The sequence below is a fragment of the Choloepus didactylus genome, chromosome 2 (genome assembly GCF_015220235.1).
Source record: "Choloepus didactylus isolate mChoDid1 chromosome 2, mChoDid1.pri, whole genome shotgun sequence".
Classification (NCBI taxonomy): Eukaryota; Metazoa; Chordata; class Mammalia; order Pilosa; family Megalonychidae; genus Choloepus; species Choloepus didactylus.
In genome coordinates this window covers 68,547,998-68,573,059 of record NC_051308.1, presented here as the reverse complement: position 1 = coordinate 68,573,059, position 25,062 = coordinate 68,547,998, and the positions used below count along the sequence as shown (strand labels likewise).

General features: G+C 38.2%; 1 protein-coding gene across 1 annotated transcript in view; it reads left to right on the top strand.

The window, feature by feature from the left end:
• Positions 1–25,062, top strand: part of CDC73 (cell division cycle 73) — a 157,054-nt gene that overhangs the window by 22,814 nt on the left and 109,178 nt on the right. The window contains exons 7-8 of the mRNA XM_037825123.1: positions 18,127–18,343; positions 23,640–23,738. Of these exons, the coding sequence (XP_037681051.1) occupies positions 18,127–18,343; positions 23,640–23,738 (316 nt within the window). The remainder of the gene's footprint in view (positions 1–18,126; positions 18,344–23,639; positions 23,739–25,062) is intronic.

Here is a 25,062-nt window from a genome sequence, read left to right as displayed (position 1 = left end):
GTGCTTCTTGGACCTGTAATTTTATGTCTTTCATAAGAGTTGAGAAATTTCATTGATAATTTCCTGTTGTTCTTTCTGCCCCTTTTCTCTTCTCGTCTCCTTCTGAGACAACTACAATACATATATTTGTGTGCTTTATATTTTCATTCTGTTTCCTGAGACCTTGCTTGTATTTTTCCATTCTTTTCCCTACCTGTTCTTTTGCCTGTGGGATATCAGATATCCTTTCCTCTAGTTCAGTAATCCTTTCTTCTACCTCTTCAAGTCTCCTGTTGTTTGTCTTTATTGTGTTTTGCATCTCCTCTATTGTGTCTTTCATTCCCATAAGTTCTGTCGTTTGTTTTTTCAAGCATTTGATTTCTTCTGTGTGGACACCGTGTCTTCTTTATATGCTTCATCTCTCTCTCTCTTTTTTTTTTTTTTATTAAATTCAGTTTTATTGAAATACATGCACACACCACACAATCATCCATGATATACAATCCACTGTCCACAGTATGATAACATAGTTATGCGTTCATCACCACAATCTATCTCTGAACATTTTCCTTACATCAGAAAGAGCCAGAACAAGAATAAAAAATAAAAGTGAAAAAAAAACACCCAAATCATCCCCCCATCCCACCCCATTTGTCCTTTAGTTTTTATCCCCATTCCTCCACTCATCCATACACTAGATAAAGGGGGTGTGATCCACAAGGTCTTCACAATCACACTATCACCCCTTGTAATCTGCATTATTATATAATTGTCTTCAGGAGTCCAGACTGCTGGGTTGGAGTTTGGTAGTTTCAGATATTTACTTCTAGCTATTCCAATACATTAAAGCCTAAGAGGTGTTATCTATATAGTGCATAAGAATGTCCCCCAGAGTGACCTCTCGACTCCGTTGGGAATCTCTCAGCCACTGAAACTATTTCGTCTCATTTTGCATCCCCCTTTTGGTCAAGAAGATACTCTCAGTCCCACGATGCCGGGTCCACATTCATCCCCGGGAGTCATACTCTGCGTTGCCAGGGAGATTTACACCCCTGGGAGTCGGGTCCCACGTAGCGGGGAGGGCAGCGAGTTCACCTGTCGAGATGGCTCAGTTAGAGAGAGAGAAGGCCACATCTGAGCAACAAAGAGGTACTCAGGGGGAGACTCTTAGGCACCATTACATACAACTTTAGACTCTCTTTTGTGGTAATGAGCTTCATAAGGGCAAGTCGCATGCTCGAGAGTTCAGCATATCAAACCGCCAGTCCCAATGTTTGTGACAACACCACCAGTCCAGGTGAGGATGTCCAACACATCCGCACCTTCCCCCAGATCCTCGGGGCTGGGGAGGGGGAGGCTGTAAATATATTTTTTATTATCTGCCCAAATTACTCTAGGATGTGTCACTATTTCACTCCAGCCTATAGTAACCTACCGTATCTCACTTCCTATTCAAAGTTCCATGCAGTTGCGGTGTTTGAACAAATTGACTGTAGAGTTGTACCGTTTAGAAAATTTAGATCCTGTACCAAATAGATATCTATTCCCTTGGTCTCATATGGAAGTTGAAGTTTTAAAACACAATCAGTTTCAGCCTTTACCCTTTGGCCTGGCTTGCCCTGGTCTTAACCAGACCTGCTTCATTCATATCACTAATTGAAGTCTGGGCTCTTTTTCAGCTTTTTTTTTTTTTTGACAGTGGCTGTATGCACTAATACTGACATTCATATCTGCCGAGCTCTAGCTCTGAGTTTCAGGTGTCTCAGAGATATGCATTGTTCCAGAGACCATTCACGTTATACTCTAGGGGATCAGCATCTCAGAGTTTAGAGATAGGCCTTACAATTCAGGGATAGAGTTAACTGCTGTAAGAGCTTACAATCTAGGGACTATTACAATTATTGTGTCTACGTTAGGCTATGTTCTAAGATTCAATTCTGAGTTTACACATTGTAGTTAGTCCATATTGGTGAGGCATCATCCCTCTCACCATGTTTTCTCCAACACTTTTACCCCTATATATGTATTTTCCTACAATTTTATAGAGTTATATTCACATACCATACATTTATCCACAGTGTACAATCAGTTGTTCATGGTATCATCATAAAGTTGTACATTTATCACCACAATCAGCACTTGAACATACTGATTAAGAATAGCCACTCTTTTAAAAATAATGTGAATAAGGAAATCCTGACTAACAGAGACGTAGGTCTAAATGCACCTTCTAGAACTAAGGTTCTGGCAGCTGTGGGGTAGGCTTCTTGATACTGTCAGCTCGCATGAGCAAGACTTTTTAGACAACTCTTCAACAGTCAGAGAAGTACCTTTCCCCAAAATGACGTCCTCTTAACACTGGCTGGAGGGCTGTCTATTTTTAAGCATGTGATTTTGAATATCCTGCTATATCAAGGCCTAAAATTAATGAAACTTGGAATGTGAGACAGTAATTTCACCCCTTTTCTCTTTGTCATGTGACTTATCAACTGCCATTTGTATAATGATTTAATTACTCATAGGACATATCCTAAAGCCCCATGGTATTCCACAACCAAGCACACAGTGCCATTAACTAAAGAGCAGGGTCCGGTTTTCTTCCTAGTGATGTGTCCAGAATTGTATTTCTTGTTTCAGTTCAGAATTATATTCCAGTGATGAAATTATTGCCCTCTGTCTTCAGTCTCAAATACGTCGTACAAGCTCCTCATGTTATGTTCAGGGCAGCTTATATCTTAATGTTCATTCCCTCTTCCACTTTACTATACCTTATCCTGTTTTTGAGATCTCATGACCCTTTTTTTTTTTAATTAAATTCAGTTTTATTGAAATACATTCACACACCACACAATCATCCATGATATACAATCCACAGTCCACAGTATGATAACATAGTTACGTGTTCATCACCACAATCTATCTCTGAACATTTTCCTTACATCAGAAAGAACCAGAACAAGAATAAAAAATAAAAGTGAAAAAAAAACACCCAAATCATCCCCCATCCCACCCCATTTGTCCTTTAGTTTTTATCCCCGTTCCTCCACTCATCCATACACTAGATAAAGGGGGTGTGATCCATAAGGTCTTCACAATCACACTGTCACCCCTTGTAATCTACATTATTATGTAATTGTCTTCAGGAGTCCAGACTGCTGGGTTGGAGTTTGGTAGTTTCAGGTATTTACTTCTAGCTATTCCAATACATTAAAGCCTAAGAGGTGTTATCTATATAGTGCATAAGAATGTCCACCAGAGTGACCTCTTGACTCCATTTGGAATCTCTCAGCCACTGAAACTATTTCGTCTCATTTTGCATCCCCCTTTTGGTCAAGAAGATACTCTCAGTCCCACGATGCCGGGTCCACATTCATCCCCAGGAGTCATACTCTGCGTTGCCAGGGAGATTTACACCCCTGGGAGTCGGGTCCCACGTAGCGGGGAGGGCAGCGAGTTCACCTGTCGAGATGGCTCAGTTAGAGAGAGAGAGGGCCACATCTGAGCAACAAAGAGGTACTCGGGGATACTCTTAGGCACCATTACATACAACTTTAGACTCTCCTTTGTGGTAATGAGCTTCGTAAGGGCAAGTCCCATGCTCGAGGGCTCAGCACATCAAACCGCCAGTCCCAATGTTTATATGCTTCATCTCTTTAGCCACATTTTCTTTAAACTCGTTGATTTTATTTAGAAGATTTGTTTCAACATCTTTTATTAGTTGTTTCAACTCCCGAATCTCAGTTGAGGTGTTAGTTTGTTCCTTTGGGCCTGGTGTGACTGATTTTTGTTGTCCTAGGCTTATTCTGGAAGTTGTTTTCTCTCTTTTGCCTGGGGTTTTCCTGTTGGTTGTCTTTGATCTCTATCTTTTCTTTGTTTTTCTCATTGGTCAGTTGTCAGATTGGCTCTTCCCCATAATCTTTCCCCCCAAAATCTGGTGTCCACAGTGGCCTGCCACAGGGATAGGAGGTAGGCACTGGGCACCCATGGAAGTTCACTGTGTGTGGTAAAACAAATCTGCTGGCTTCCAGTGGTGCTGTTTTTTTGCCGGTTAGCAAAATCTGGGTTTGTTTTAAAGCCGTGCTTTAACAGTTGGATCGTCCATATTTGTCAGCCAAAAAAGAGCTCGGTTTCCATGCAGGGCGTGTAGACCAGCTCCTGTCGTCCTAAGAAAGGGTATGGAGCATCTTTTTAAAAGTGTTTCAATTCCTTTGTACCTACTGGACTGTCCAGTAGATGGCGATTTTCCATATCTTAATCATCCTCAGAAGCTGCTTTGCCTCTGAGCACAGGCTATGTATATGCAGGTGAACTGAAACTGGGATTCCTATGCCCTCATTCTGCCGGTCAAAATCTGGCTCAGTGTGAGGCTCTTCCTGTGGCAGAGGACTCCCCAGCTGATCCAGTACTCCAGCCATTCCCCCAGGACAGGAAACGGCCACCCTCTGCTGCTTATCTCAAAGGTTGGGGAAGGGCTTTTAGACTCATGGCTGGAAACACAATCTCTGTCCATGTTTTCTAAGTCCCTTTGTCCTTCACTGTCCTGGTCCTTGAAATGTCCTCCCTGGTCCCCTGGGTCTTCAAACAGTATGCGTATGTCTCACTGCTGTGAGAGATTTTATAGTCTGCGTCCCCGGTGAAAGGTGTCCCGTCTGCTGATTCTGTGCCTTTTTCATACTGAGACTGAGTGAGGGGGAGGGGGAGAGGGCAGTTAGTCCGGGACGGAAGATTCCTGCCTGATATTTCCTCTTCAATTCGGCATTTGCTGGGTCCTTTTCCAGTCTGTCCCCTTCTCTGAAGTTTCAAACAGTTCAGAATTGTCCTTTTTTGCTGTTGTTGTTGAATCTCTAGGGAGAAATTTACAGTAGCTGTTTACGTCACTGTGTTGATGTCACCTCCCCCTATTTTTGACATTTAGCTTTGGTTTAGTGCCTTAGTTAACCTTATTGAAAGAATATTACAGTGTTACTGTTAACTATAGACCTTAGTTTACATTAATTGTATTTTTTCCAGATAACACTTTTTTATTAACACCTTGTAAAAATGATGTACATTTGTTTCTAGTTTATATAAGAACTCTCTTATATTTATGCAATTAACCACTGTCTTTGTCCACTCTGAGTTTTACTAAGTTATACAGTCTCAATTTTTATTCTCTAGCTTTCATTCTGGTGACATACATGACTCTAGCCTTTCTCTTCCAACCATACTCACACAATGCTTTATTAATTACATTTATAGTATTGAGCTATTCATTTCTGAAACTTTACAGTGAGCCTTATTGAACATTCTGTGCTTCTGAATCATGGATTGCCCTATTTCTGCCCGCTTTCGATCTCCTGATAATTTGTGCTCTCAGATTTAATTCTCAGAGTTTGCTCACTATAGTTTTTTATGTTAGTGGGACCATAAAATTTTTTTCCTTTTTTTTCTGTATTATTTCACTGAGCATGATGTCCTCATGGTTCATTGACCTCATTGCGTGCCCCATGAATTCATTCTTTTCTGCAGCTACACAATATACCATCCTATGTATACACCAGATTTCACCTTTCCGCTCATTCATTAATGGACCGTGGGCCACCACCATCCATTGGCAATCGTGACTAATGCTGCCATAAACATCATTGTGTCAGTGTTTACTCATGTCCCTGCTTTCAGTTCTCCCAAGACCATAACAGGATTGTGTGGTCATATGGCAACCATATGCTTAGCCTCCTGTGGAACCACCACATTGTCGTCCAGAGGGGCTGCACCATTCTTCTTCCCTACCGACATTGAATAGGTATACTTCTTTCTCCACATCTTCCTCAACACTTGTGTTTTTCTGTTTATTTTTTAAACAATTTTATTCACACACCATACAATCCATCCCAAGTGTACAATCAGTGGCTCTTGGTATAATCACATGGTTATGCATTCACTACCACAGTCTGTATGAGAACATTTCCATTTCTTCCACAAAGAAGAAAAGAAAAAGAAAAAAGCATCCCATACCCCTCCTGTATTCCCCTTATTGACATTTTTATGCATTTTTATTGAGATACAGTCACACAGCATATAATCCATCCAAAATATGAAATCTGTGTTTCATAGTATCATCATATAGTTGTGCATTCATCGCCACAGTCCATTTCAGAGTGTTTTCATTACTGCGAAAAAAATTTAAAAAATAAAAAAGAACATCCAAGACATTCCATACCCCTTATCTCCCCTCCGCATTTGATTGATATATGTATATATGTCTTTATTTTAGTACTCATCTCTCCATACTCTTGATAAAGGGAGTGTCAGTAACATGTTTTCACAATCACATGGTCCCACAGTTAAAGCTGTATCGTTATACAATCATCATCAAGAATAAAGTCTACTGGATTACAGTTCACCAGATTCAGATATTACCTTCTAGGTATTCTAATACATTAGAAACTAAAATAGAATACCTATATAATGCATAAGAATAACCTCCAGAATGATCTCTTGACTGTATTTGAAATTTCTTAGCCCCTGAACCTTTATTCTGTTTCATTTCTCTCTCTCATTTTGGTCAAAAAGGCATTCTGAATCCCATATTTCCAGGGCTAGACTCATCCTTGGGAGTCATGTCTCATGTTGCCAGGGAGATTTACACCCTTGGGAATTCTGTCCCATGTTGTGGGGGGAGAGGTTAGTGAGTTTATTTGTAGAGTTGGCTGGGAGAGAGAGGCCACATCTGAGCAACAAAAGAGGTTCTCTAAGTGTGACTCTTAGGCATAATTATAAGTAGACTTAGTGTCTCCTTTGCAGGAATAAGTTTCATAAGGCAAGCCTCCAGATTGAGGGCTTGACTTATTAAATTATGGGTCTTTAAATGCTTGCAAGAATATCTGGAATTCCCCAAGTGGGGAAGTTTAATATTTCCACATTTTTCCCCAGTCTCTCAAGGAGATTTTGCAACTTTTAAAAAAAAAATTTTCTGTCCAAACATTTTTGCATGTATCAGGGCATTTCATTAACTTGCACAGAATAAGAAACCTAGTCTAGATTCCATGTAATTATGTTGTTTAAATAAACTGACCATACAGGTTAAATTAGATACTGTGCTACAGGGAATATAAATTTTGTACCAGTGTATCTCTCTTAAATAACAGTTAAAACTGAAGATTAGATGTAACTGCTGTAAGAGCTTACAATCCACTCTTCTTTACAATAAACCTTACATTCTGTACTCCTGTGTCGTTGATTGCCCAGTCTCTGCCCTTGTTCCATCCCCTGATAACCTATGCTGTCAAATTCAGTTCTCAACATTTGCTTATTATATATTTATTAATATATAATAAATATTCAGTGATGCCTTAGAATATTTGTAATTTTGTTTCTGGCTTATTTCACTCAATACAGTGTCTTCAAAGTTCATTCACCAAGTTGCATGCCTCAACTAGTTGCAGGCCTCACCTTTAACTTTGGTATATTGTTTTTGTTATAATTAATTACAGAATATTACAGTGTTGCTATTAACTGCAGACTCTCTTTTGCATTGATTGTATTTTTTCCATGTACCATCCCATTTTTAACACCCTGCAATGGTGAGATATATTTGTACTTGCTCATGTAAAAACTTTTTTATATTTGTACAATTAGTCATCTTCATTGGCCACTCTAGGTCTCACCAAATTATACAGTCCCAGTTTTTATCCTCTGTCTTTTCTTCTCGTGCCATACATACTTCTAACCTTCCTGTTTCATTCATACTCACAGTTATCTTTTTTCATGGTACTTATAATATTGTACTATCATCACACAGTATTGTGCTATCCATTTCTGAACCTTTACAATCAATCTTGTTGAACATTCTGTACCCCCTAAGCATTAAATGCCCAATCTCTGCCTTCTTTCTATCTCCTGATAACATGTATTCTCAAATTTAACTCTCAGAGTTTGCTCAGTGGAGTATAGTTAGTTCATATTGAGATCATACAGTATGTGTCCTTTTGGTTTTGGCTTATTTCACTCAACATCATGTCCTCAAGGTTTGTCCACATACTTGCATGTCTCCCTCATTTTTGAAGGACAGTTTTGCTGGATAAAGAAATTTTGGCTGGGAGTTTTTCTCTTTTGGTACCTTAAACATATTGCACCGCTGCCTTCTTGTCTTCATGGTTTCTGATGAGAAATTAATGCTCAGTCGTACTAAGGATCCCTTGTATGTGACAAATTGCTTTTTTTTACTGCTTTCAGAATTCTCTAATCTTTTGCATTTGATATTCTGATGAGTATGTGTCTTGGAGTGGGTCTATTAGAATTTATTCTTTTAGTACATTGAGCTTCTTGGACATGTATATTTATGTCTTTATTATAAGGGTTGGCAAGTTTTTAGCCATTATTTTCTGTTTCTCCTTTTGCCTTCTCTTCTTATTCTAGGATACCCATGACTTATATGTTTGTGTGCTTTGTCCTGTCACTCTAATCTTTGAGGCACTGCTTAAATTTTCTATTATTTTCTCTGTCTGTTCTTCTGAATGTTTGATTTTCGTTGTCCTGTCTTCTAATTTGTTAATTCTTTCTTCTGCCTGTTCAAGTCTGCTGTTGTTTTTAATTCCTATTATTGTGCCTGTCGTCGCCATAATTTCTGTTATGTTTCTTTTTATACTTTCAAATTCTTGCTTATGCTGAGACATTATCTTAATATCCTTTAGCTTTGTATTTGTGTTTTCCTTCATCCACTTGAATTGATTTAGGAGATTTGTTTGAACTTCTTTAATTAGTTCCAAATTCTGTTTCTCCTTTGAAGCTTCGGTTTTTTCCCATTCCTGAGCCATATCTTCCCGTTTCTTAGTATGGCTTGTCATTTTTTGCTGATGTCTAAGCATCTAATTATCTTGATGAGTTAACTCGGGGGTCTTTTTCTGCTTCTTACCTCAGATTTTCTTGTTTTGTTTTGTGTTAAGGCTTTTCTTTGACAGTTGGTCCAACTTACTCAGCACCTTTAGAATAGCTCGTACTTAGCTTATCAGGTTTTCTTAGCTTTTCTTCATCTGATTCTTACCCTGGATATGCAGTACAATTTTTAAGATTGTACTTTTTGTGTAATTGTTTCATCTTCAAGAGAAAGCTAGTTTTCCTCTATTGCTTGTCCTGTCCATTCAATTTGAACCGCTCGGCCTTTCTTTTCCCTCCTGCTTTCCCTCCGTCTGTCCCGCCTCCCCCCTGCCCCCTTCCTCCCTTCCTTCCCCCTTCCCTCCCCTTTCTTTCTTTCTCTCTTTCTTTTTCTTTTCCCTTCCTTCCTTCCTTCCTTCCTTCCTTCCTTCCTTCCTTCCTCTTTCTCTCTCTCTCTCTGTCTTCCCCTCCATTCCTCCTTTTCTCCCTCTCTCCTTCCCTCTCTCCCTCCCTCCTTCCAGTGTCTTCTCTGTTAAGGCATCCTGCCCTCAGGAGCCAGGTGGGTTCACTTCAGAAAGGTGGGTCACATCAGAAAAGTCTATTCTGACTTTAGGTGGTCTAGTTGACTGAAACTGGATTGAGTGAGGGCACAACAGTTCTTACCAACCCTTCTATTGGAATCTCTCTCACTATTTTTTTTTTTTTTTTTTTTTTTTTTTCCCCGGGGGTCCTTTTGTATGCAGTACTCTTTGGCAACTTATGTTCTGTCCTGGGTCTCTGCATACTTAGGTCTCTGTATTTGGTTATGTGTGGAGTTCTCACTTGCTGCTCTGAGTTACTCTGCAGTCTCTCTATGCTGTGGGGGGGCCTGGGCAGTTCTGCCTCTGTGTGATCCCAGGCTGCATGGGACTGAGTGAGGGAGGGGAACAGGAACCAACTGGTGGTCCAGGATGGAATTCTCCCTGAGATTTTTCTATTACTTTGATTCAGCATTTGTAGAGTCCTTCTCCAGTCTCTACCATCCTCTGTAGTTTTAAGCAAGTGGGATTTGTCCTTTCATTCATTAAATCCCTGGGAAGGCATTTTTAGGGGATATCTTATGTTGCCATATTGATGATGTCATTCTCTGATTTTGTTTCGTATGTTTTGAAGCTCTTTTATTATGTGTAAATGTTTAGTATTGAATCCTCTTGATGAATTGACCTTTTTATCTTTATAGAATGGCTTTTGTCCCTGGCAGCGTTCTTTGCTAAAAAATATTTTTCTTTTATTATCTGAGACACTCCTAAGACTTTTGACTTGTGTTAGCATAGTGTATATCTTTTTTATCCTTTTACTTTTAAACTGTGTGTCCTTATAATTTACGTGTATTTCTTTTATGTTTAGACCATTTACATTCAATGTGATTATTGATATGGTTAATTTAAGTCCATCATTTCGCTGTAGTTTTCTATTTGTGTCTTCTTTCTTCCCCTTTTCTTCTTTTTCTGACTAATTTTGGATTAAATGAATATTTATTATAATACCATTTTATTTTCTTTATTGACTCTTTAGCTAAACTCTTTGCCTTGTTATTTTAGTGCTAACTTTAGACTTTATAGCGTGCATGGTATATTATTGCTATCTACCTTCAAGGGATATTGTATCAGTTCACCTATAAAGGATAGGAACCTTATAGTGGTATGCTTTCTTTTCTCTCATCTTGTCCTTTGTGATGCTTTTGCCATTCATTTTACCTATGAACACTGCAGTGCACTGTTTTTCTTATTTAAACAATCATTTATGTTTTAAAGAGATTTAAGTAATAAGCTTTTTTTGTGTGTATTTACACACGTAGGTACCATTTCCAGTGCTCTTAATTCCTTTAAGTAGATTCATATACCCAGCATTTTTCTTCTACCTGAAGTACACTGGTACGTTAGTACTTGACTACTTTGAAACTTGTTGAATTTGGTATTCAGTGCATTTTGACGAGAAAATTTTGTCCTGGTACTTGTTTGTTTGGTACTCGACGCACAAGCTAGAACTTGTTGCTGTCAGTTGCCTCATGACTCGCTACCCTTTCCAGCCAAAACAAAGGGTCACGTGTTAGTCACGCAGTAGCTCTTGCCCTGTGCACATCCCCTTGTGGGCTTATCTTAGCTTCTGCAGTCATTTTGTGTATTTTTGCACTTTTTTTCTCTTGATGAGTCCTAAGAAAATGAGCAGTGGTAGTGCTGAGCAGACAGGAAAATTACTTTGCACCACCACTGAGCAAAAAAAAAGAAATAATAGGCAAATGTGAGAGTGGTATTCACATTACTGATCTTCTAGAGAATACAGTATATCTATAACAATGGTCTCCACCATCATTAAGAATAAAGAAGTGATAAAGGAGGCTGATGTTGTGAAGGGAGTTAAAGCAGTAACAAAGCAGCTTGGATAAATGAGAAGCAGTTAGCAGGCAACAGTGTAACTGGAAGCCATAATATGTGAAAAAGCCAAACTGTTGCATGCCGATCTTTTGAAGAACAAACTCGGACAGACCGATGAGAATGTTGAATGTTGAAGTTTTTAAGGCCAGCCATGCCTGGTTTGATAATTTTTTAAAGAGGACTGGCATCCATAGTTTTGTGAGGCATGGCGAGGCAGCAAATGCTAATAAAAAGGCTGCTGAATTTCAAGACTCCGTAGAGGCTGAAGGTTTTATTCTCCACCAAATTTTTAACTGTGATGAGACTGGACTGTTTTGGAAAAAAGCCGAGGAGAACCTACATCACAAAAGAGGAGAAGACATTACCAGGCCACAAGCCAGTGAAGGACAGGCTCATTTGATTGCTGTATGTGAATGCTAGTAGGGACTTAAAACTCAAGCCTCTACCAGTCTAGCATAGTGAGAACCCACAAGTTTTCAGGAAGCATAATGTCATAACAAGCAAACTCCATGTGATGTGGAGGGCAAAGAGCAAAGCTTGTGTCATGAGGCAATTTTTCACTGAGTGGATAAATGAAGTATTTGGTCCCTCAGTGAAAAAATACTTGCAGAGAAAGATTTGCCTTTGAAAGCTCTCCTACTTTTGGACAATGCACCTGCCTGCCCTCCAGGCTTGGAGGATGACTTACTGGAGGAGTTCAGCTTCGTCACTGTAAGGTTCCTGCCCCCAACACTACTCTTCTCATCCAGCCCAAGGACCAGCAGTTCTTTTCAGACTTCAAAAAGTTGTACACTAGGCGCTTTTCCAGAGGTTCTTTTGAGATCACCTCTGACACCCAGTTGACCCTCACAGAATTCTGGAAGGAGCATTTCAATATCCTGCACTGCCTTAACCTTATTGATAAGGCCTAGAACAAAGTCTCATAGGACAATGAATCTGGCATGGAAGCATTTGTGGCCCAAAGCTGTAACTCAGAGAGACTTTGAAGGGTTTGAGGCTGACCGTAAGCCTGCAGGTACAGAGGATACATTTCTGGATATTGTATCTTTGGGCCAGTCTGTTGGTCTGGAGGTTGATGTTGCTGATGTTGAGGAGTTAGTGGACGAACATTGTGATGAGCTCAGCACTGAGGAGCTGCAGGATCTAAAGAAGGAGCAGCAACAAGAGGTGGCTGAAGAGATTTCTTCAGGTGAGGAGGAGATAAGGGAGGATGTCCTCAGTTCCTTGGTAAAAGCAATATGTGCAAAATGGGCAGAAGATCAAAACTTTGTGGAGAAGTACCATACGGACAAAGTTCTGGCAAGCAGAAATGTGAATTTGTTGAATGACCATTTTTGAGGAATGGTGAAAAGAAGACAGAAGTCCTCATTGAGTCAGTTTTTAGTGAAGGTGACAAAGAGTGTATCAGAATCTGTGGTTCAAGTTGCAGAAAGGCAAGAAAGAGAACACCTGTGGTGCAGGTGCCCCATGTTCTCTTGGAGTGGGACTCTCCTTCCAAGCAATACTCCATGTAACCTCTCCTCCATACCACTCTCCTCCTACCATCCCGTTAGGCCATGGACTCTTCTCAGTACAGGTAAAGTGAAGTTCTTATTTTATTTAATCTAAGTATTTATTAATTTTTAGACTTATTTCTCATGCAATGATATACAACCATATCTTTTTACATATTGCCTTAAAAGTATGCATTGTCTTTTGTTTGGGACCACATTAAATTTGTTTACATTATTCTTTATGGGAAACGTTTGGTATTCATTGTTTTTGGTACTTGTCGTGCCTCCCCCAACTTCAGATAATTTCCTCATACCTAAGTGCTAGTACTCTGCTGGAATACTAGAGAGAGACCTTACCGCTTTCCTTTTCTCAGGTACTAGTGACTGTGCTGGTTTGAATGTATTATGTCCCCCAGAAAAAGCCATATTCTTTGATGCAGTTGTGTGGGTCAGACATAGTAGTGGGGATTAAGTTGGAGCATTTGGATTAGGTTGTTTGCATGGAAATGCACCCCACCCAACTGTAGGTGATAATTCTGATGAGATATTTCCATGGAGGCGTGGCCCCACCCCTTCAGGGTGGGCCTTGATCAGTGGAGCCATATAAATGAGCTGACAAACAAAAGGAACTCAGTGCAGCTATGAGTGACATTTTGAAGAGGAGCTATAGCCAAGAGGGACACTTTGAAGAAAGCACAGGAGCTGCAGATGAGAGATAGTTTGAAGATGGCCATTGAAAGCAGTCTCTTGCACCGGAGAAGCTAAGAGAGGACAAATACCCCAAGTGCAACTAAGAGTGACATTTTTGAGGAACTGTAGCCTAGAGAGGAACGTCCTGGGAGAAAGCCATTTTGAAACCAGAACTTTGGAGCAGACACCAGCCACTTGTCTTCCCAGCTAACAGAGGTTTTCCAGACACCATTGGCCATCCTCCAGTGAAGGTACCTGTGCCAGTTTGAATATATTGTGTCCCCCAAACGCCGTTGTCTTTGATGTAATCTTGTGTGGGCAGACGTTATCAGTGTTGATTAGATTGTAATTCTTTGAGCGTTTCTTTTGAGATGTGCCCCACCCAGCTGTGGGTGATGACTCTGGATAATTTCCATGGAGGTGTTGCTCCACCCATTCAGGGTGGGTCTAAGTTGAGTCACTGGAGCCATATAAATGAGCTGACGGGCAGAGGGAACTCAGTGCAGCTATGAGTGACATTTTGAAGAGGAACTACAGCCAAGAGGGATGCTTTGAAGAAAGCACAGGAGCTGCAGATGAGAGACAGTTTGAAGACGGCCATTGAAAGCAGACTTGTTCCGGAGAAGCTAAGAGAGGACAAATACCTCAAGTGCAACTAAGAGTGACATTTTTGAGGAACTGTAGCCTAGAGAGGAACGTCCTGGGAGAAAGCCATTTTGAAACCAGAACTTTGCAGCAGATGCCAGCCACGTGCCTTCCCAGCTAACAGAGGTTTTCCAGACACCATTGGCCATCCTCCAGTGAAGGTACCCGATTTCTGATGCATTACCTTGGACACTTTATGGCCTTAAGCCATAAAGTAACTGTGTAACCAAATAAACCCCCTTTTATAAAAGCCAATCCATTTCTGATGTTTTGCATTCCGGCAGCATTAGCAAACTAGAACAGTAACCGATTGCTGATGTGTTACCTTGGACACATTATGGCCTTAAGTCTGTAACTGTGTAACCAAATAAACCCCCTTCATAAAAGCCAATCCATTTCTGGTGTTTTGCATTCTGGCAGCATTAGCAAACTAGAACAGATTTTGGTACCGGAAGTGGGGTACTTTTGCTGCTGTGTTTGCAAATACCAAACATGTTGGAGTGGCTTTTTAAATGGATAAGGAGAAGATTCTGGAAGAATTGTGAGGAGCTTGATAGAAAAAGCCTACGCTGCTTTGAAGAGACTGTTTTTGGAAATACGGACTCTAAAGATACTTCTCACGACACTTTGCACAGAAATGATGACTGCGTTTTTGCATACTGGAAGAAGGGTGATCCTTGTTTTAAAGTGGCAGAGAATTTGGCAAAATTGAGTCCTGGTGTCAGATGGAAGGAAGAATTTTTAAGTGACAACCTGGAATACTTAGCTGAGGAGATCTCCAGACTATATATAGAAGAAGTAGCCTGGCTTTTACTTGCAGCTTATAGTAAAATGCGAGAGGACAGAGATAAGCTGAGAAATGAGCTCGATTTCAGAGAAACCAGAAACTGATGGCCTGAAAAACTCTGGGCTTCCAGGGGGTGAAACCCCAGAAGCTACAGCCCAACATGAGGATGTAACCAAACATGGAACCCAGCCGCCATTTCAGTACAAGGCAAGATTGGAGAAAGAGTTAAGCAGAAAGTATTTGTGGAAAGTCCTATTGTCTGATGGCTTTGACCCCTGCATGCTTCATGCAAAGCCAACAGAATTTTTGTGAGATATTTATAGATGGAGCTGCTGCTGGTTTGGACTGGAGGGGACAGACAAGGAACAAATTGAAGGAAAAATTTCTTCAAGGACAGAGCCATGAAGGTTGAGGTCTGGAGTCAAGAGGCCTTTAGCTGGGAGAGCAGAGTGGCCCACACACATGGAAAGGGTGCGTTTGCCCCAGAGGTTGAGGGTGGGCCTTGCACCTCGATGGTCCAGAATTTTGCCACCCCAGGACCCAAAGAGGGTGGAGCACATCCCCAGGGGAGTGGGGAGAACCTGGCTGCCACCCCACCATTCTGGGGGGGTTGAGCCTGTACCCCAGAGATGGAAGGGGATCCGGGTGCTGCCCTGATGTTTGAGGATGGTGGGGCCGAGAAGGTGGTCTCCCCAGTGTGTGGATATGTTGGAGAACTCACCCCAGCATTTGGAGAGGAAAGGGCTGCCGAAAAGGCCCTTAGGAAGGGTGACTCCCGCTCTCTCAAGCCTCAAGGATGCAACGTCATTCTGTTAATGACTCTCAGACTTTGAAATCTAATGGAGTTTGTCCTGTGGGTTTTAGGACAAAACCCTGTTTTCCTTACTCTTTCTCCTTATGGCAATGGGAATGTTTATCCTATGAATGTCCCTCTTTGTATATTGGAAACAGATAACTTGTTCTAAGTTGACAGATCCATAGCTAAAGGAAAAGTATGCCTTAGGACTGACCATGCCTATAATTGATTTTGATGGGATCTCATACTTACCTATTTTACTGAAATGAGAAAAAGTTTTTGTGATACTGTGATGGGATGAATGTGTTTTGTATTTGGAAAGAACATGTTTTTCTGGGCTCCAGGGGGTGGAATATGCTGGTTTGAATGTATTATGCCCCCCAGAAAAAGCCATATTCTTTGATGCAATCTTGTGGGTCAGACATATTAGCAGGGATTAAGTTGGAGCATTTGGATTAGGTTGTTTGCATGGAAATGTGCCCCACCCAACTGTAGGTGATAACTCTGATGAGATATTTCCATGGAGGCGTGGCCCCACCCATTCAGGGTGGGCCCTGATCAGTGGAGCCATATAAATGAGCTGACAAACAAAAGGAACTCAGTGCAGCTATGAGTGACATTTTGAAGAGGAGCTATAGCGAAGAGGGACACTTTGAAGAAAGCACAGGAGCTGCAGATGAGAGACAGTTTGAAGACGGCCATTGAAAGCAGACTCTTGCTCCGGAGAAGCTGAGAGAGGACAAATATCCCAAGTGCAACTAAGAGTGACTTTTTTTGGGAACTGCAACCTAGAGAGGAACATCCTGGGAGAAAGCCATTTTGAAACCAGAACTTTGCAGCAGATGCCAGCCACGTGCCTTCCCAGCTAATAGAGGTTTTCCGGACACCATTGGCCATCCTCCAGTGAAGGTACCCGATGGCTGATGTGTTACCTTGGACACTTTATGGCGTTAAGACTGTAACTGTGTGTAACCAAATAAACCCCCTTTATAAAAGCCAATCCATTTCTGGTGTTTTGCATTCTGGCAGCATTAGCAAACTAGAACAGTGACCTTAGTCTTCGCAGACTCTCAGCTCCACTTCCTCAACTCAAGAAGTCTACTAAGTTTTGCCTGGGTTCTCCTCTCTTTGCCATCCATGTCTTGGAAACCCTTAAGGCAGTATGCTGAGGCCGTCGTAAGACTCACCTTGTTTGTGTCTCATTTCTCAGGGATCACTGTCTTTTGTTGCTTGATATCCAGTGTCTAGGAAACTATAGTTTCGTATGTTTTGACTGGTTATTTCAAGGCAAGAGGATTAACCCGGTCTTTGTCACTTCGTCCTGGCTGGAAGTGAATATCTAATGCAGAATTTGAGGCTTGATTACAGTTTAGAAAAGTATTTGAATTTGGTCTAAGGAATTCTAGTATGCTTTAGATTTTAGGGAACAATTGCAAAGTATTATATAAAATGAGTCGAATATCAGATGCACATTAGGCATCTCCTATAAAGGACCTACATATGTAATGTAAATAAAATAATGCTGTATAATACTGTTGTGCGTAAACCTGCAAGAATTTCTGTCCTTTTTCCAGATTTGGCTTAAACATAATTCAAGATTTTCATCTGATGACTAAAGTAATATTTTTGTCAACTGTTGTTAAGGTACCCAAACACTTTTTTTTATTTTACATAATTTTACATTACATTATTTTACATTATTTTATTTTACATTTTATTTTGCATTGAGTAGCTGTTATTAAGGTACCCAAACACTTTTTCTGAGTTTACATTATTAAAAAGATTATCATCTTCTGAAATCTGTAGTTTTAATCATAAGTTGTTTTTTTATACTTCTAAAAGCATAGACTCTTTTTGCTGTTTTGCCCATTATTTCATGTAAAAGGAAGAAGAAAAAACTTTTCGAAATATGGTATCTTTCTGCAATTAAAAGGACTATATGTTTATGTAGCATTTGGGTAAGAACTTCTGTCACCTCTAAAAATTGTGAAACTGCATACTATGACATTCCAGTTTAAAACCCTTGAAATAAATTTCAAGGAAATTTTAAGCTTTGAATTCTTTACGGAATGGATTTTTCAATACCCGTAAAGGTGGCCTCTGTGTGGGGGTTTGTACAGTTTTCATAGATAAATGGGAGTTAGCAATAAAAGCCTCATAATAATTAATGAAAAGCACCCGTATTAATGGATTGATGCTTTTTTGGGGGAAGAGATGAAAAAACATACATGAAGAATTTTGCCACGTTGATCTTTCTAAGAACTTACTACTTTGCTTATAAAGTAATAACCTCTGCATGAACCTGTAGTCACCTGATTTTAAAATATCAGGTGTGCCAGTTTTATGGATAAGAATAAAAAGTTGCTATTAAAAATATTTTTAACAGGAGCTTGTAAATAGAGGCAAATATATTTATTTTGTTGTTGAGGAATCCTTGCTGTGAAAATTAAAAATAGAAATTACTTTTAGGTCTTTGTCTGAGGCTATGTCAGTGGAAAAAATTGCTGCAATCAAAGCCAAAATTATGGCTAAGAAAAGATCTACTATCAAGACTGATTTAGATGATGATATAACTGCCCTTAAACAGCGGAGTTTTGTGGATGCTGAGGTGGATGTGACCCGAGATATTGTTAGTAGAGAGAGAGTGTGGAGAACTCGAACAACTATCTTACAAAGCACAGGAAAGGTAATTAAAATATTTTGTTTATTGATTAGAGTGCAGGCTTGTGTTTTAATCTGACATTGGTTAAAGAATTGGTTAAAATCTATGGAGGAGGTTTCTGATTTTTATCTTTTTATATAGTTCTAAGTGGCCATATTTATCATTACATTCTAGCAAATAATTGTTGGTCACCAAAGAAGCTAATGAAAAACTGTGATTGAAAGTGCCGTCTCCTTTATTTAACATCATTTGTAAATCCAAAAAATGGCCCAATTTTCTCCTGGAATCAGATTTTTTCTTTAACTTGTAGAACACAGGGAATACTGATGGCAAGCTCTCTCTTCATTAATATCATCATTACTGGTTTCCCCCCACAAAGTAAAAAACTTACAGAAATTAGTCAGCAAATATTTGAGTGTATTTCGTACATTATATTCTGTTGTGTGGATGTAGCAATATTTATTTATAAGTTTCTTATGAATAGAGATTTTTTTTTTTTGCCCCAGAATTGTATGATTTCCCTCTCTTCCTTCCTCTGTCCTTCCCTCCTTTCCTCCCTCCCTCCCTTCCTTACCTTTTCCTATTAAAAATAGTGCTTTAAAGAACTTCTGTATACAGCCACTTGTATAGACACTTATGTCTGATTTGTGGAACGGAAATTGCTGGTCAAAGACGTGCACTTTAAGTTTCAAAAGATAAAAATTTGAAAGATGCTGGATGTTTACGATCTTAATGAATCTCCAAAAAAGTTGCATCATTTCTTTTTCACTCAAATATTTCCTCTGGCTTTCCCTCTCCCAACCCCCAGTTTTCTCTTTTAAATGTAAATTAATTAATTTCACTGATGGACAGTGGATAATAGTGATGATTTGGTAAGAACATTTGAAGAAGTGTGGGAGATTACTGATGAAACTGAACTTTAACATTTTCTAGAGACTAGTTTTGTTGCAGAATTTGGGGGCTCTGGCCTTAAATTTACTATGCAATTTCAGTAGGAACATAGCTCCTAGAAAAGAGGATATGAAGAAAACAATCATTTCCTTTTCCTTTTTTACTTTGACCTGTTCCAAAAGTTTTTGAAACAGAGATTGAGAATCATTCTCCAGAATTTAGAATTATAGAGGAATCTGAGATCATGAGTAGACTTCATTGCCCATTTTTGTATCTGTAATAACGTCATCTGCTGTATTCATTTTCACTGCCTAATAAGGCCAGTATTTGAATAATATTGTGACTTATTGTTGTACCAGTGATCATTAATGAAAAATCTGAAACTCATAGTAAAGAAATAAAACATAGGTGATATGCTCTGCCTTACTTTTAGTCTAGGCATTGTGTTTTCGCACAACTCAGGTGAACAATTTTCTTTGAACCCTAGGTGGCAGGATTACACCATCATTTAAAAATTAAGTGCTAGTTCTAATTTAATTTAATGTTGTGGTACCACTGTAGCTTTTAAAAAATAAGTTAATTTACGAATTGTTTGGTGCCTGTGTTTGCTTCTATGAGTATTAACATTTTTAAAAATAGAAAAAAAATATTTTGACTCAAAGTCTCCCGTATGCTGTTTTCATCTGGTAAACTCTAAAAATATCCTTAGGTTACTCATAGCCCTAAAATACCCTAAAATTTTAGACACACTTTCATTATTACTAGTAATTAGTGTCTTATTTTCTGAGTTTCAAGAGCAAAAGATGAGTTCAAGATTTCACAAGAAGTATAAAGTACATTATTTTATACAGTTATGTGACTACTGCAAGCACCCAAAATAAATCAACCTGATCATTTAATGCCATTCAGAAACTTAAATTAGTGTATGTTCATTATTAAAAAATTGATAAAAAGAAACAAGTAAAAGGAAGATGACAATCATCTGTAATTCTAGCACCCAGAAATAGCTGTAATAAAATTTTGATTGATCCTTTTAGAGTTTGTGTCTCTCATTCAATACTTTGTTATTTTAAAAATATTGATATTTGATATTCATATGTTTTCATAATAGGACTAAGAATTTTTTGTTTAAATAACAATGTTCAAACTTGGGTACTTGGTAGACAGTTTTTTGGAAATGAAGTCAGTCTGTTCCTTCAAGGAAAGCAACTGACAGTATTTGTTGTCAGTGATAAAATGGGAACTTTCATGAAAGGTATAGAATTTTGAAAAATTTCTTTCTGCTACTATGACCACAACAACTTCCCAGTTCTTAAAGACTCTTCTTATGAGAGCTGTAATGTTAAGAATGCAATTTGTTGTTAATGTATTAATATTCTGAATTTGCGTAACTCACTGATCTGCCATTTCCAGATGACTAGTGCATGTTTTTACACAATCATGCATGATAAAAGATCCATTCAAAGCGCAAGATAGACCAATGGATTTTAAAGAATACAAAAACTATGGATGTGATTTCCACATTGCAGTGACCTCTGAGAAACTATCACTCATTGTGTTTTGGTATGATATCAAGGAAAATATACTCAATTATATGAAAAAGCTATTAACAGTCATCTTCCATTTTCCAGTTGCCTAGATTTTTCCATTTAATTTGGCCAGAACAAGATACTTTATTGAGTATTGAATTAAGAAGCAAACATAAGAATATAGTATATTCTATTAAGCCAGATATAAAGAGATTGCAAAATTTTAAAACAGCGCCACTCTTTTTTTTTTTTAATGCAATTTTACGGAGATATATCCATGTCCCATATGGGCCATCCAAAGTATAACATCAGTGGCTCGCAGTATCATCACATAGTTGTGCAATCATCACCACAATTTTCATACTCTAAAAATGATAATAAAAAGATAAAATAAAAATATTAAAAACACCCCAAAATATCACATACCACTTACTCCTCCCTTATTGTTAACCACTGGTATTGATGTGGAACATTGTTATGTTGATGAGAGAATATTAACATATTACTGTTAATTGTATTCCATAGTTTGCAGTAGGTACATTTCCCCCCAAAATCCCTCTTTTATTCACTCTTTGTAATATTGTCGTACATTTGGTTCTAGTTCATAAGAGAACTTTTTAATATTTATACTGTTAATCACAGTCGTCGTCCGCCAGAAGGTTCACTGTGTTATAGTCCCATGTTTTCACCTCTAGCTTTCCTTCTGGTGACATACATGACTCTAAACTACCCCTTTCAACCACATTTACTCACAGTTCAGCACTATTAATTATACTCCCAATAATGTGCTACCATCACCTCTATCCGTTTCCAGATGTTTAAGTTCAGCCTAGTCAAACATATGCACATTTTAAGTAACTGCTTCCCATTCTGTGGACTCACACTATCCCCCGGTAACCTATATTCTAGATTTTATTTATATGAGTTTACATATTATAGTTAGTTCACATCAGTGAGATCATACAATATTTGCCCTTTTGTGTCTGACTAATTTTTCAACGTAATATGCTCAAGGTTCATTCATGTGGTCATGTGTTTCAGAACACCATTCCTTCTTACTGCTGAATAATATTCCATTGTATGTATATGCCACTTTTTGTTTATCCATTCATCTGTTGACGGACACTTGGATTGTTTTCATCTCTTGCAGTGCCACTCTTTCTTATCACTACCTTTTTTTTGGATTTTTTGGAAAACAGTTTTTCCTAAAAATGTGTTACTTATATTTATACTTAATAGATTTTCAAGCATATTTAAAAGAATATTTTTAAACATATTTAAAGGAATTAATATTGGGGTCCTCAGTAATTTTTTAGAGTGTAGAGAGTCCTGAGACCTTTACCTGCTGCCCTAAGGAAATATAGGAACTAGTTAGTACTGTAAGTAGGGCAATGTTAATATTCACATTTCAAGCTGCCTTTCATTTTATATACATATTTATTTGCACTTATTTGTGTAAATATAGATTTAACGTCTGCAAGACAGGCACTGACTAGTGATGTATTGGTCCTAGCTCTCATAGAGGTTATATTCTTTAGCAGTAGAGAGAAAATTAAATAGGCAGTAATTGTGATATGTGCTATTATAGGATTGGCACCCAGGAAGAGGAGCTAATTTAGTTGAGAGTAAAGGGAAAAGTATATCTAAAGAATAAAAAGGAGTGACAAATGAAGTGGGAAGAGTGCTCCAAAATGAGGGAATAGTATGCTTAACTGCTAGAGAAGAGAAATCACATTGCATGTGAGGAACTGAAAGAAAATTAGTATGCCTGGAAGATAAGAGTACTTCCTCTATACTTCAGCCCAGCTGACCACCTGTTTGTTCCATGTCCAGCTGCTGAGCTCTTTTCCATTTCATGGCCTTTGCATCTAATATTCCTCTGCCTGAAGCCTTTTTCTCTGGAGATTTGCATAGTGGAGTATGTTTCTTTCTTCATTTTTCAGCTCACGCATTACTCCCTTAATATGACTCTCCTGAACCTTCCTGTGAAACAAAGGACCCTTCCCTACCCAGAGTTACTGTCTAGCACGGGCTTGTCTTATCATACTCTGATTATCTTTGTTTATTTTTCTCTGTGCCCCTCATTAGAATACAAGGTTCACAAGGGCAAGAACCATGTTTCTCTTGGTCAATATTGTATTAAAATGCCAGTATGGTGTTTGGCTTATAATAGATACTTAATACGTATTTCTTAAAATGTTGAGTGTTTAATAGGCAGAATAAGAAGAGTCCTCCAAAGAACTTCAGACATATAGAAGGGAAAACACAGAGAAAATAGTATCTCAGAGGCCAAGGAAGAATGTTCCATGAAGGAATGAGTAGTCAGAGTAGTAAGCTGTGTTGAATGCTGCTAAGATTATTCATCAAAAGTTTATTTGTAAGTACTTTCCAAATTATAAGTCTTTGAGAACTGTTAATTGACCCCTAACAGTATCTCAAGATTTGCAGCATTTCATATAAAGTATAGCAGTGTAAAATTAGCACTGGAGTTTTATTATAGCTAGAAGATACAGTAGTTAATTTCTTTCAAAAGTAGGAAGCCTTTTTTGACATTAGATTTATTTTTTATTTTATTTAAATGTTAGCTTGTTTCAGGGTTACATATTTGAATTGCTGCAGAATATAAATACACTTATACCAAATTATGCAGTTTACATAAAATGAAAATAATAGAGTGAATAATACTGAGTTTATAATAATTAGTCTCTGGATCAATTTCCCAGTAGCAGTTACAAATTTCTTTGGTCAGTTTTTATTTATGTGTTTATAATAATGATACCTCATTATGATAGAGTAGGGAAGAATTGATAGGAAGAAAACTTAGTCTTAAATTGTTTATAAAGTGAATTTTGTATATTTTAATTTTAGGTGGAGTTAATTAAAATCCATTTGTATTTTAGAATTTTTCCAAGAATATTTTTGCAATTCTTCAGTCTGTAAAAGCCAGAGAAGAAGGGCGTGCACCTGAACAACGACCAGCCCCAAATGCAGCACCTGTGGTAAGAATGTTTTACTGCTTATATAATAAAATAATTTTAATGAAAATGCCATTTGTATTTCACTGTTGCAATTTTATGACATCCTATCTTAACAATTTTTAGATCTTCAATATGTTCTAAACCTTTTGCTGCTTTACTTAACTGAAGAATGTGAAAATCCTCCTACCATTAAAAATATCTTACTTGAGTAGTAATTTTTAACTGGAGCTATAACTGGGTCAGAATCTGAGAGGGGTTAATTAGGCGAAGTCTTCTTGAGTAATTATTTTAGGTAAAGACTAGTGAGCCTACTCATTGTTGCTTGGAGAATCATTAACAACTGCTAAAAATATAAATCCCTGTTACTTTCCAGTTTGTATTCCATTTCATAGTCTTTGCATCTAATATCCCTCTGCCTGCAGTCCTTTTCTCTTTTTTGAAATCATTGTATCTGTGGCATCTTGGTGCACATACCATGTTTCTCTTTATCACCGGTCATGTAGACCTTTAATTGTGTCTCAATTTCAGCCACTCTGAGGTTTGACTGCCTTAATCTCTGAGGTGCCACATAGCTTTACAAAGTAAATTTTATGTATGATATATAGCCTGTATTTAAACTCAAATATATTCTCCAATTTTATTGAAAAGCCTTTGTTATTTTCATACGATTCAAAAGAAAAAATATAAGAATAAAAATTTCTATTTTATCTAGGTTTTTAAAAATTATGTGAAATGGCAAAGAGTATTGACACAATCTTGATCTCGTGGTTTTATTTGTCTGTAAAATCCTTGGTATTTAACCTTTAGAGGCAGTGGATTTTTACTGATATAGATAAATGCCTTTGCTTGACTGTACAGTAAATATTTAAGTGCCTATTGTTTGTCAGGCAGTGTGCTGGGATCTTGAGGTACAAGAGTCAAATAAGATACACAGTTGCTTCCATCTTTGAGCTTAAAGTTTGGTGGGAGATGGAGAAGAGTAGAAAGGTAGTGGGACAAGTGTTATGATGATAAAGAATGCGTTGCTTATAATTATGAATAGGTTGACCTTGTGAATAGCAGTTGATGGGAAACATGTCAAACAGTTTATTCATTATCTTTTTGACCATGAATACTCTTTCTGTATATTTCCATAATTATTTGAATATTTGAAAATTTTAATGTTCAGCACTTGACTATAGAAATATTTACCTAGTGACAGTCTGGATAAGTATCTTTTATTTGAAATAATATTTGGGGTACAGTGCTATTATAAGGTATAACAAAGTATTTCAGCCTTCATGAAAATCATGAGTTTCTTAAGCAGCTTGGGAGATATTCTTTAAATAAGCTTTTTAAAATTATT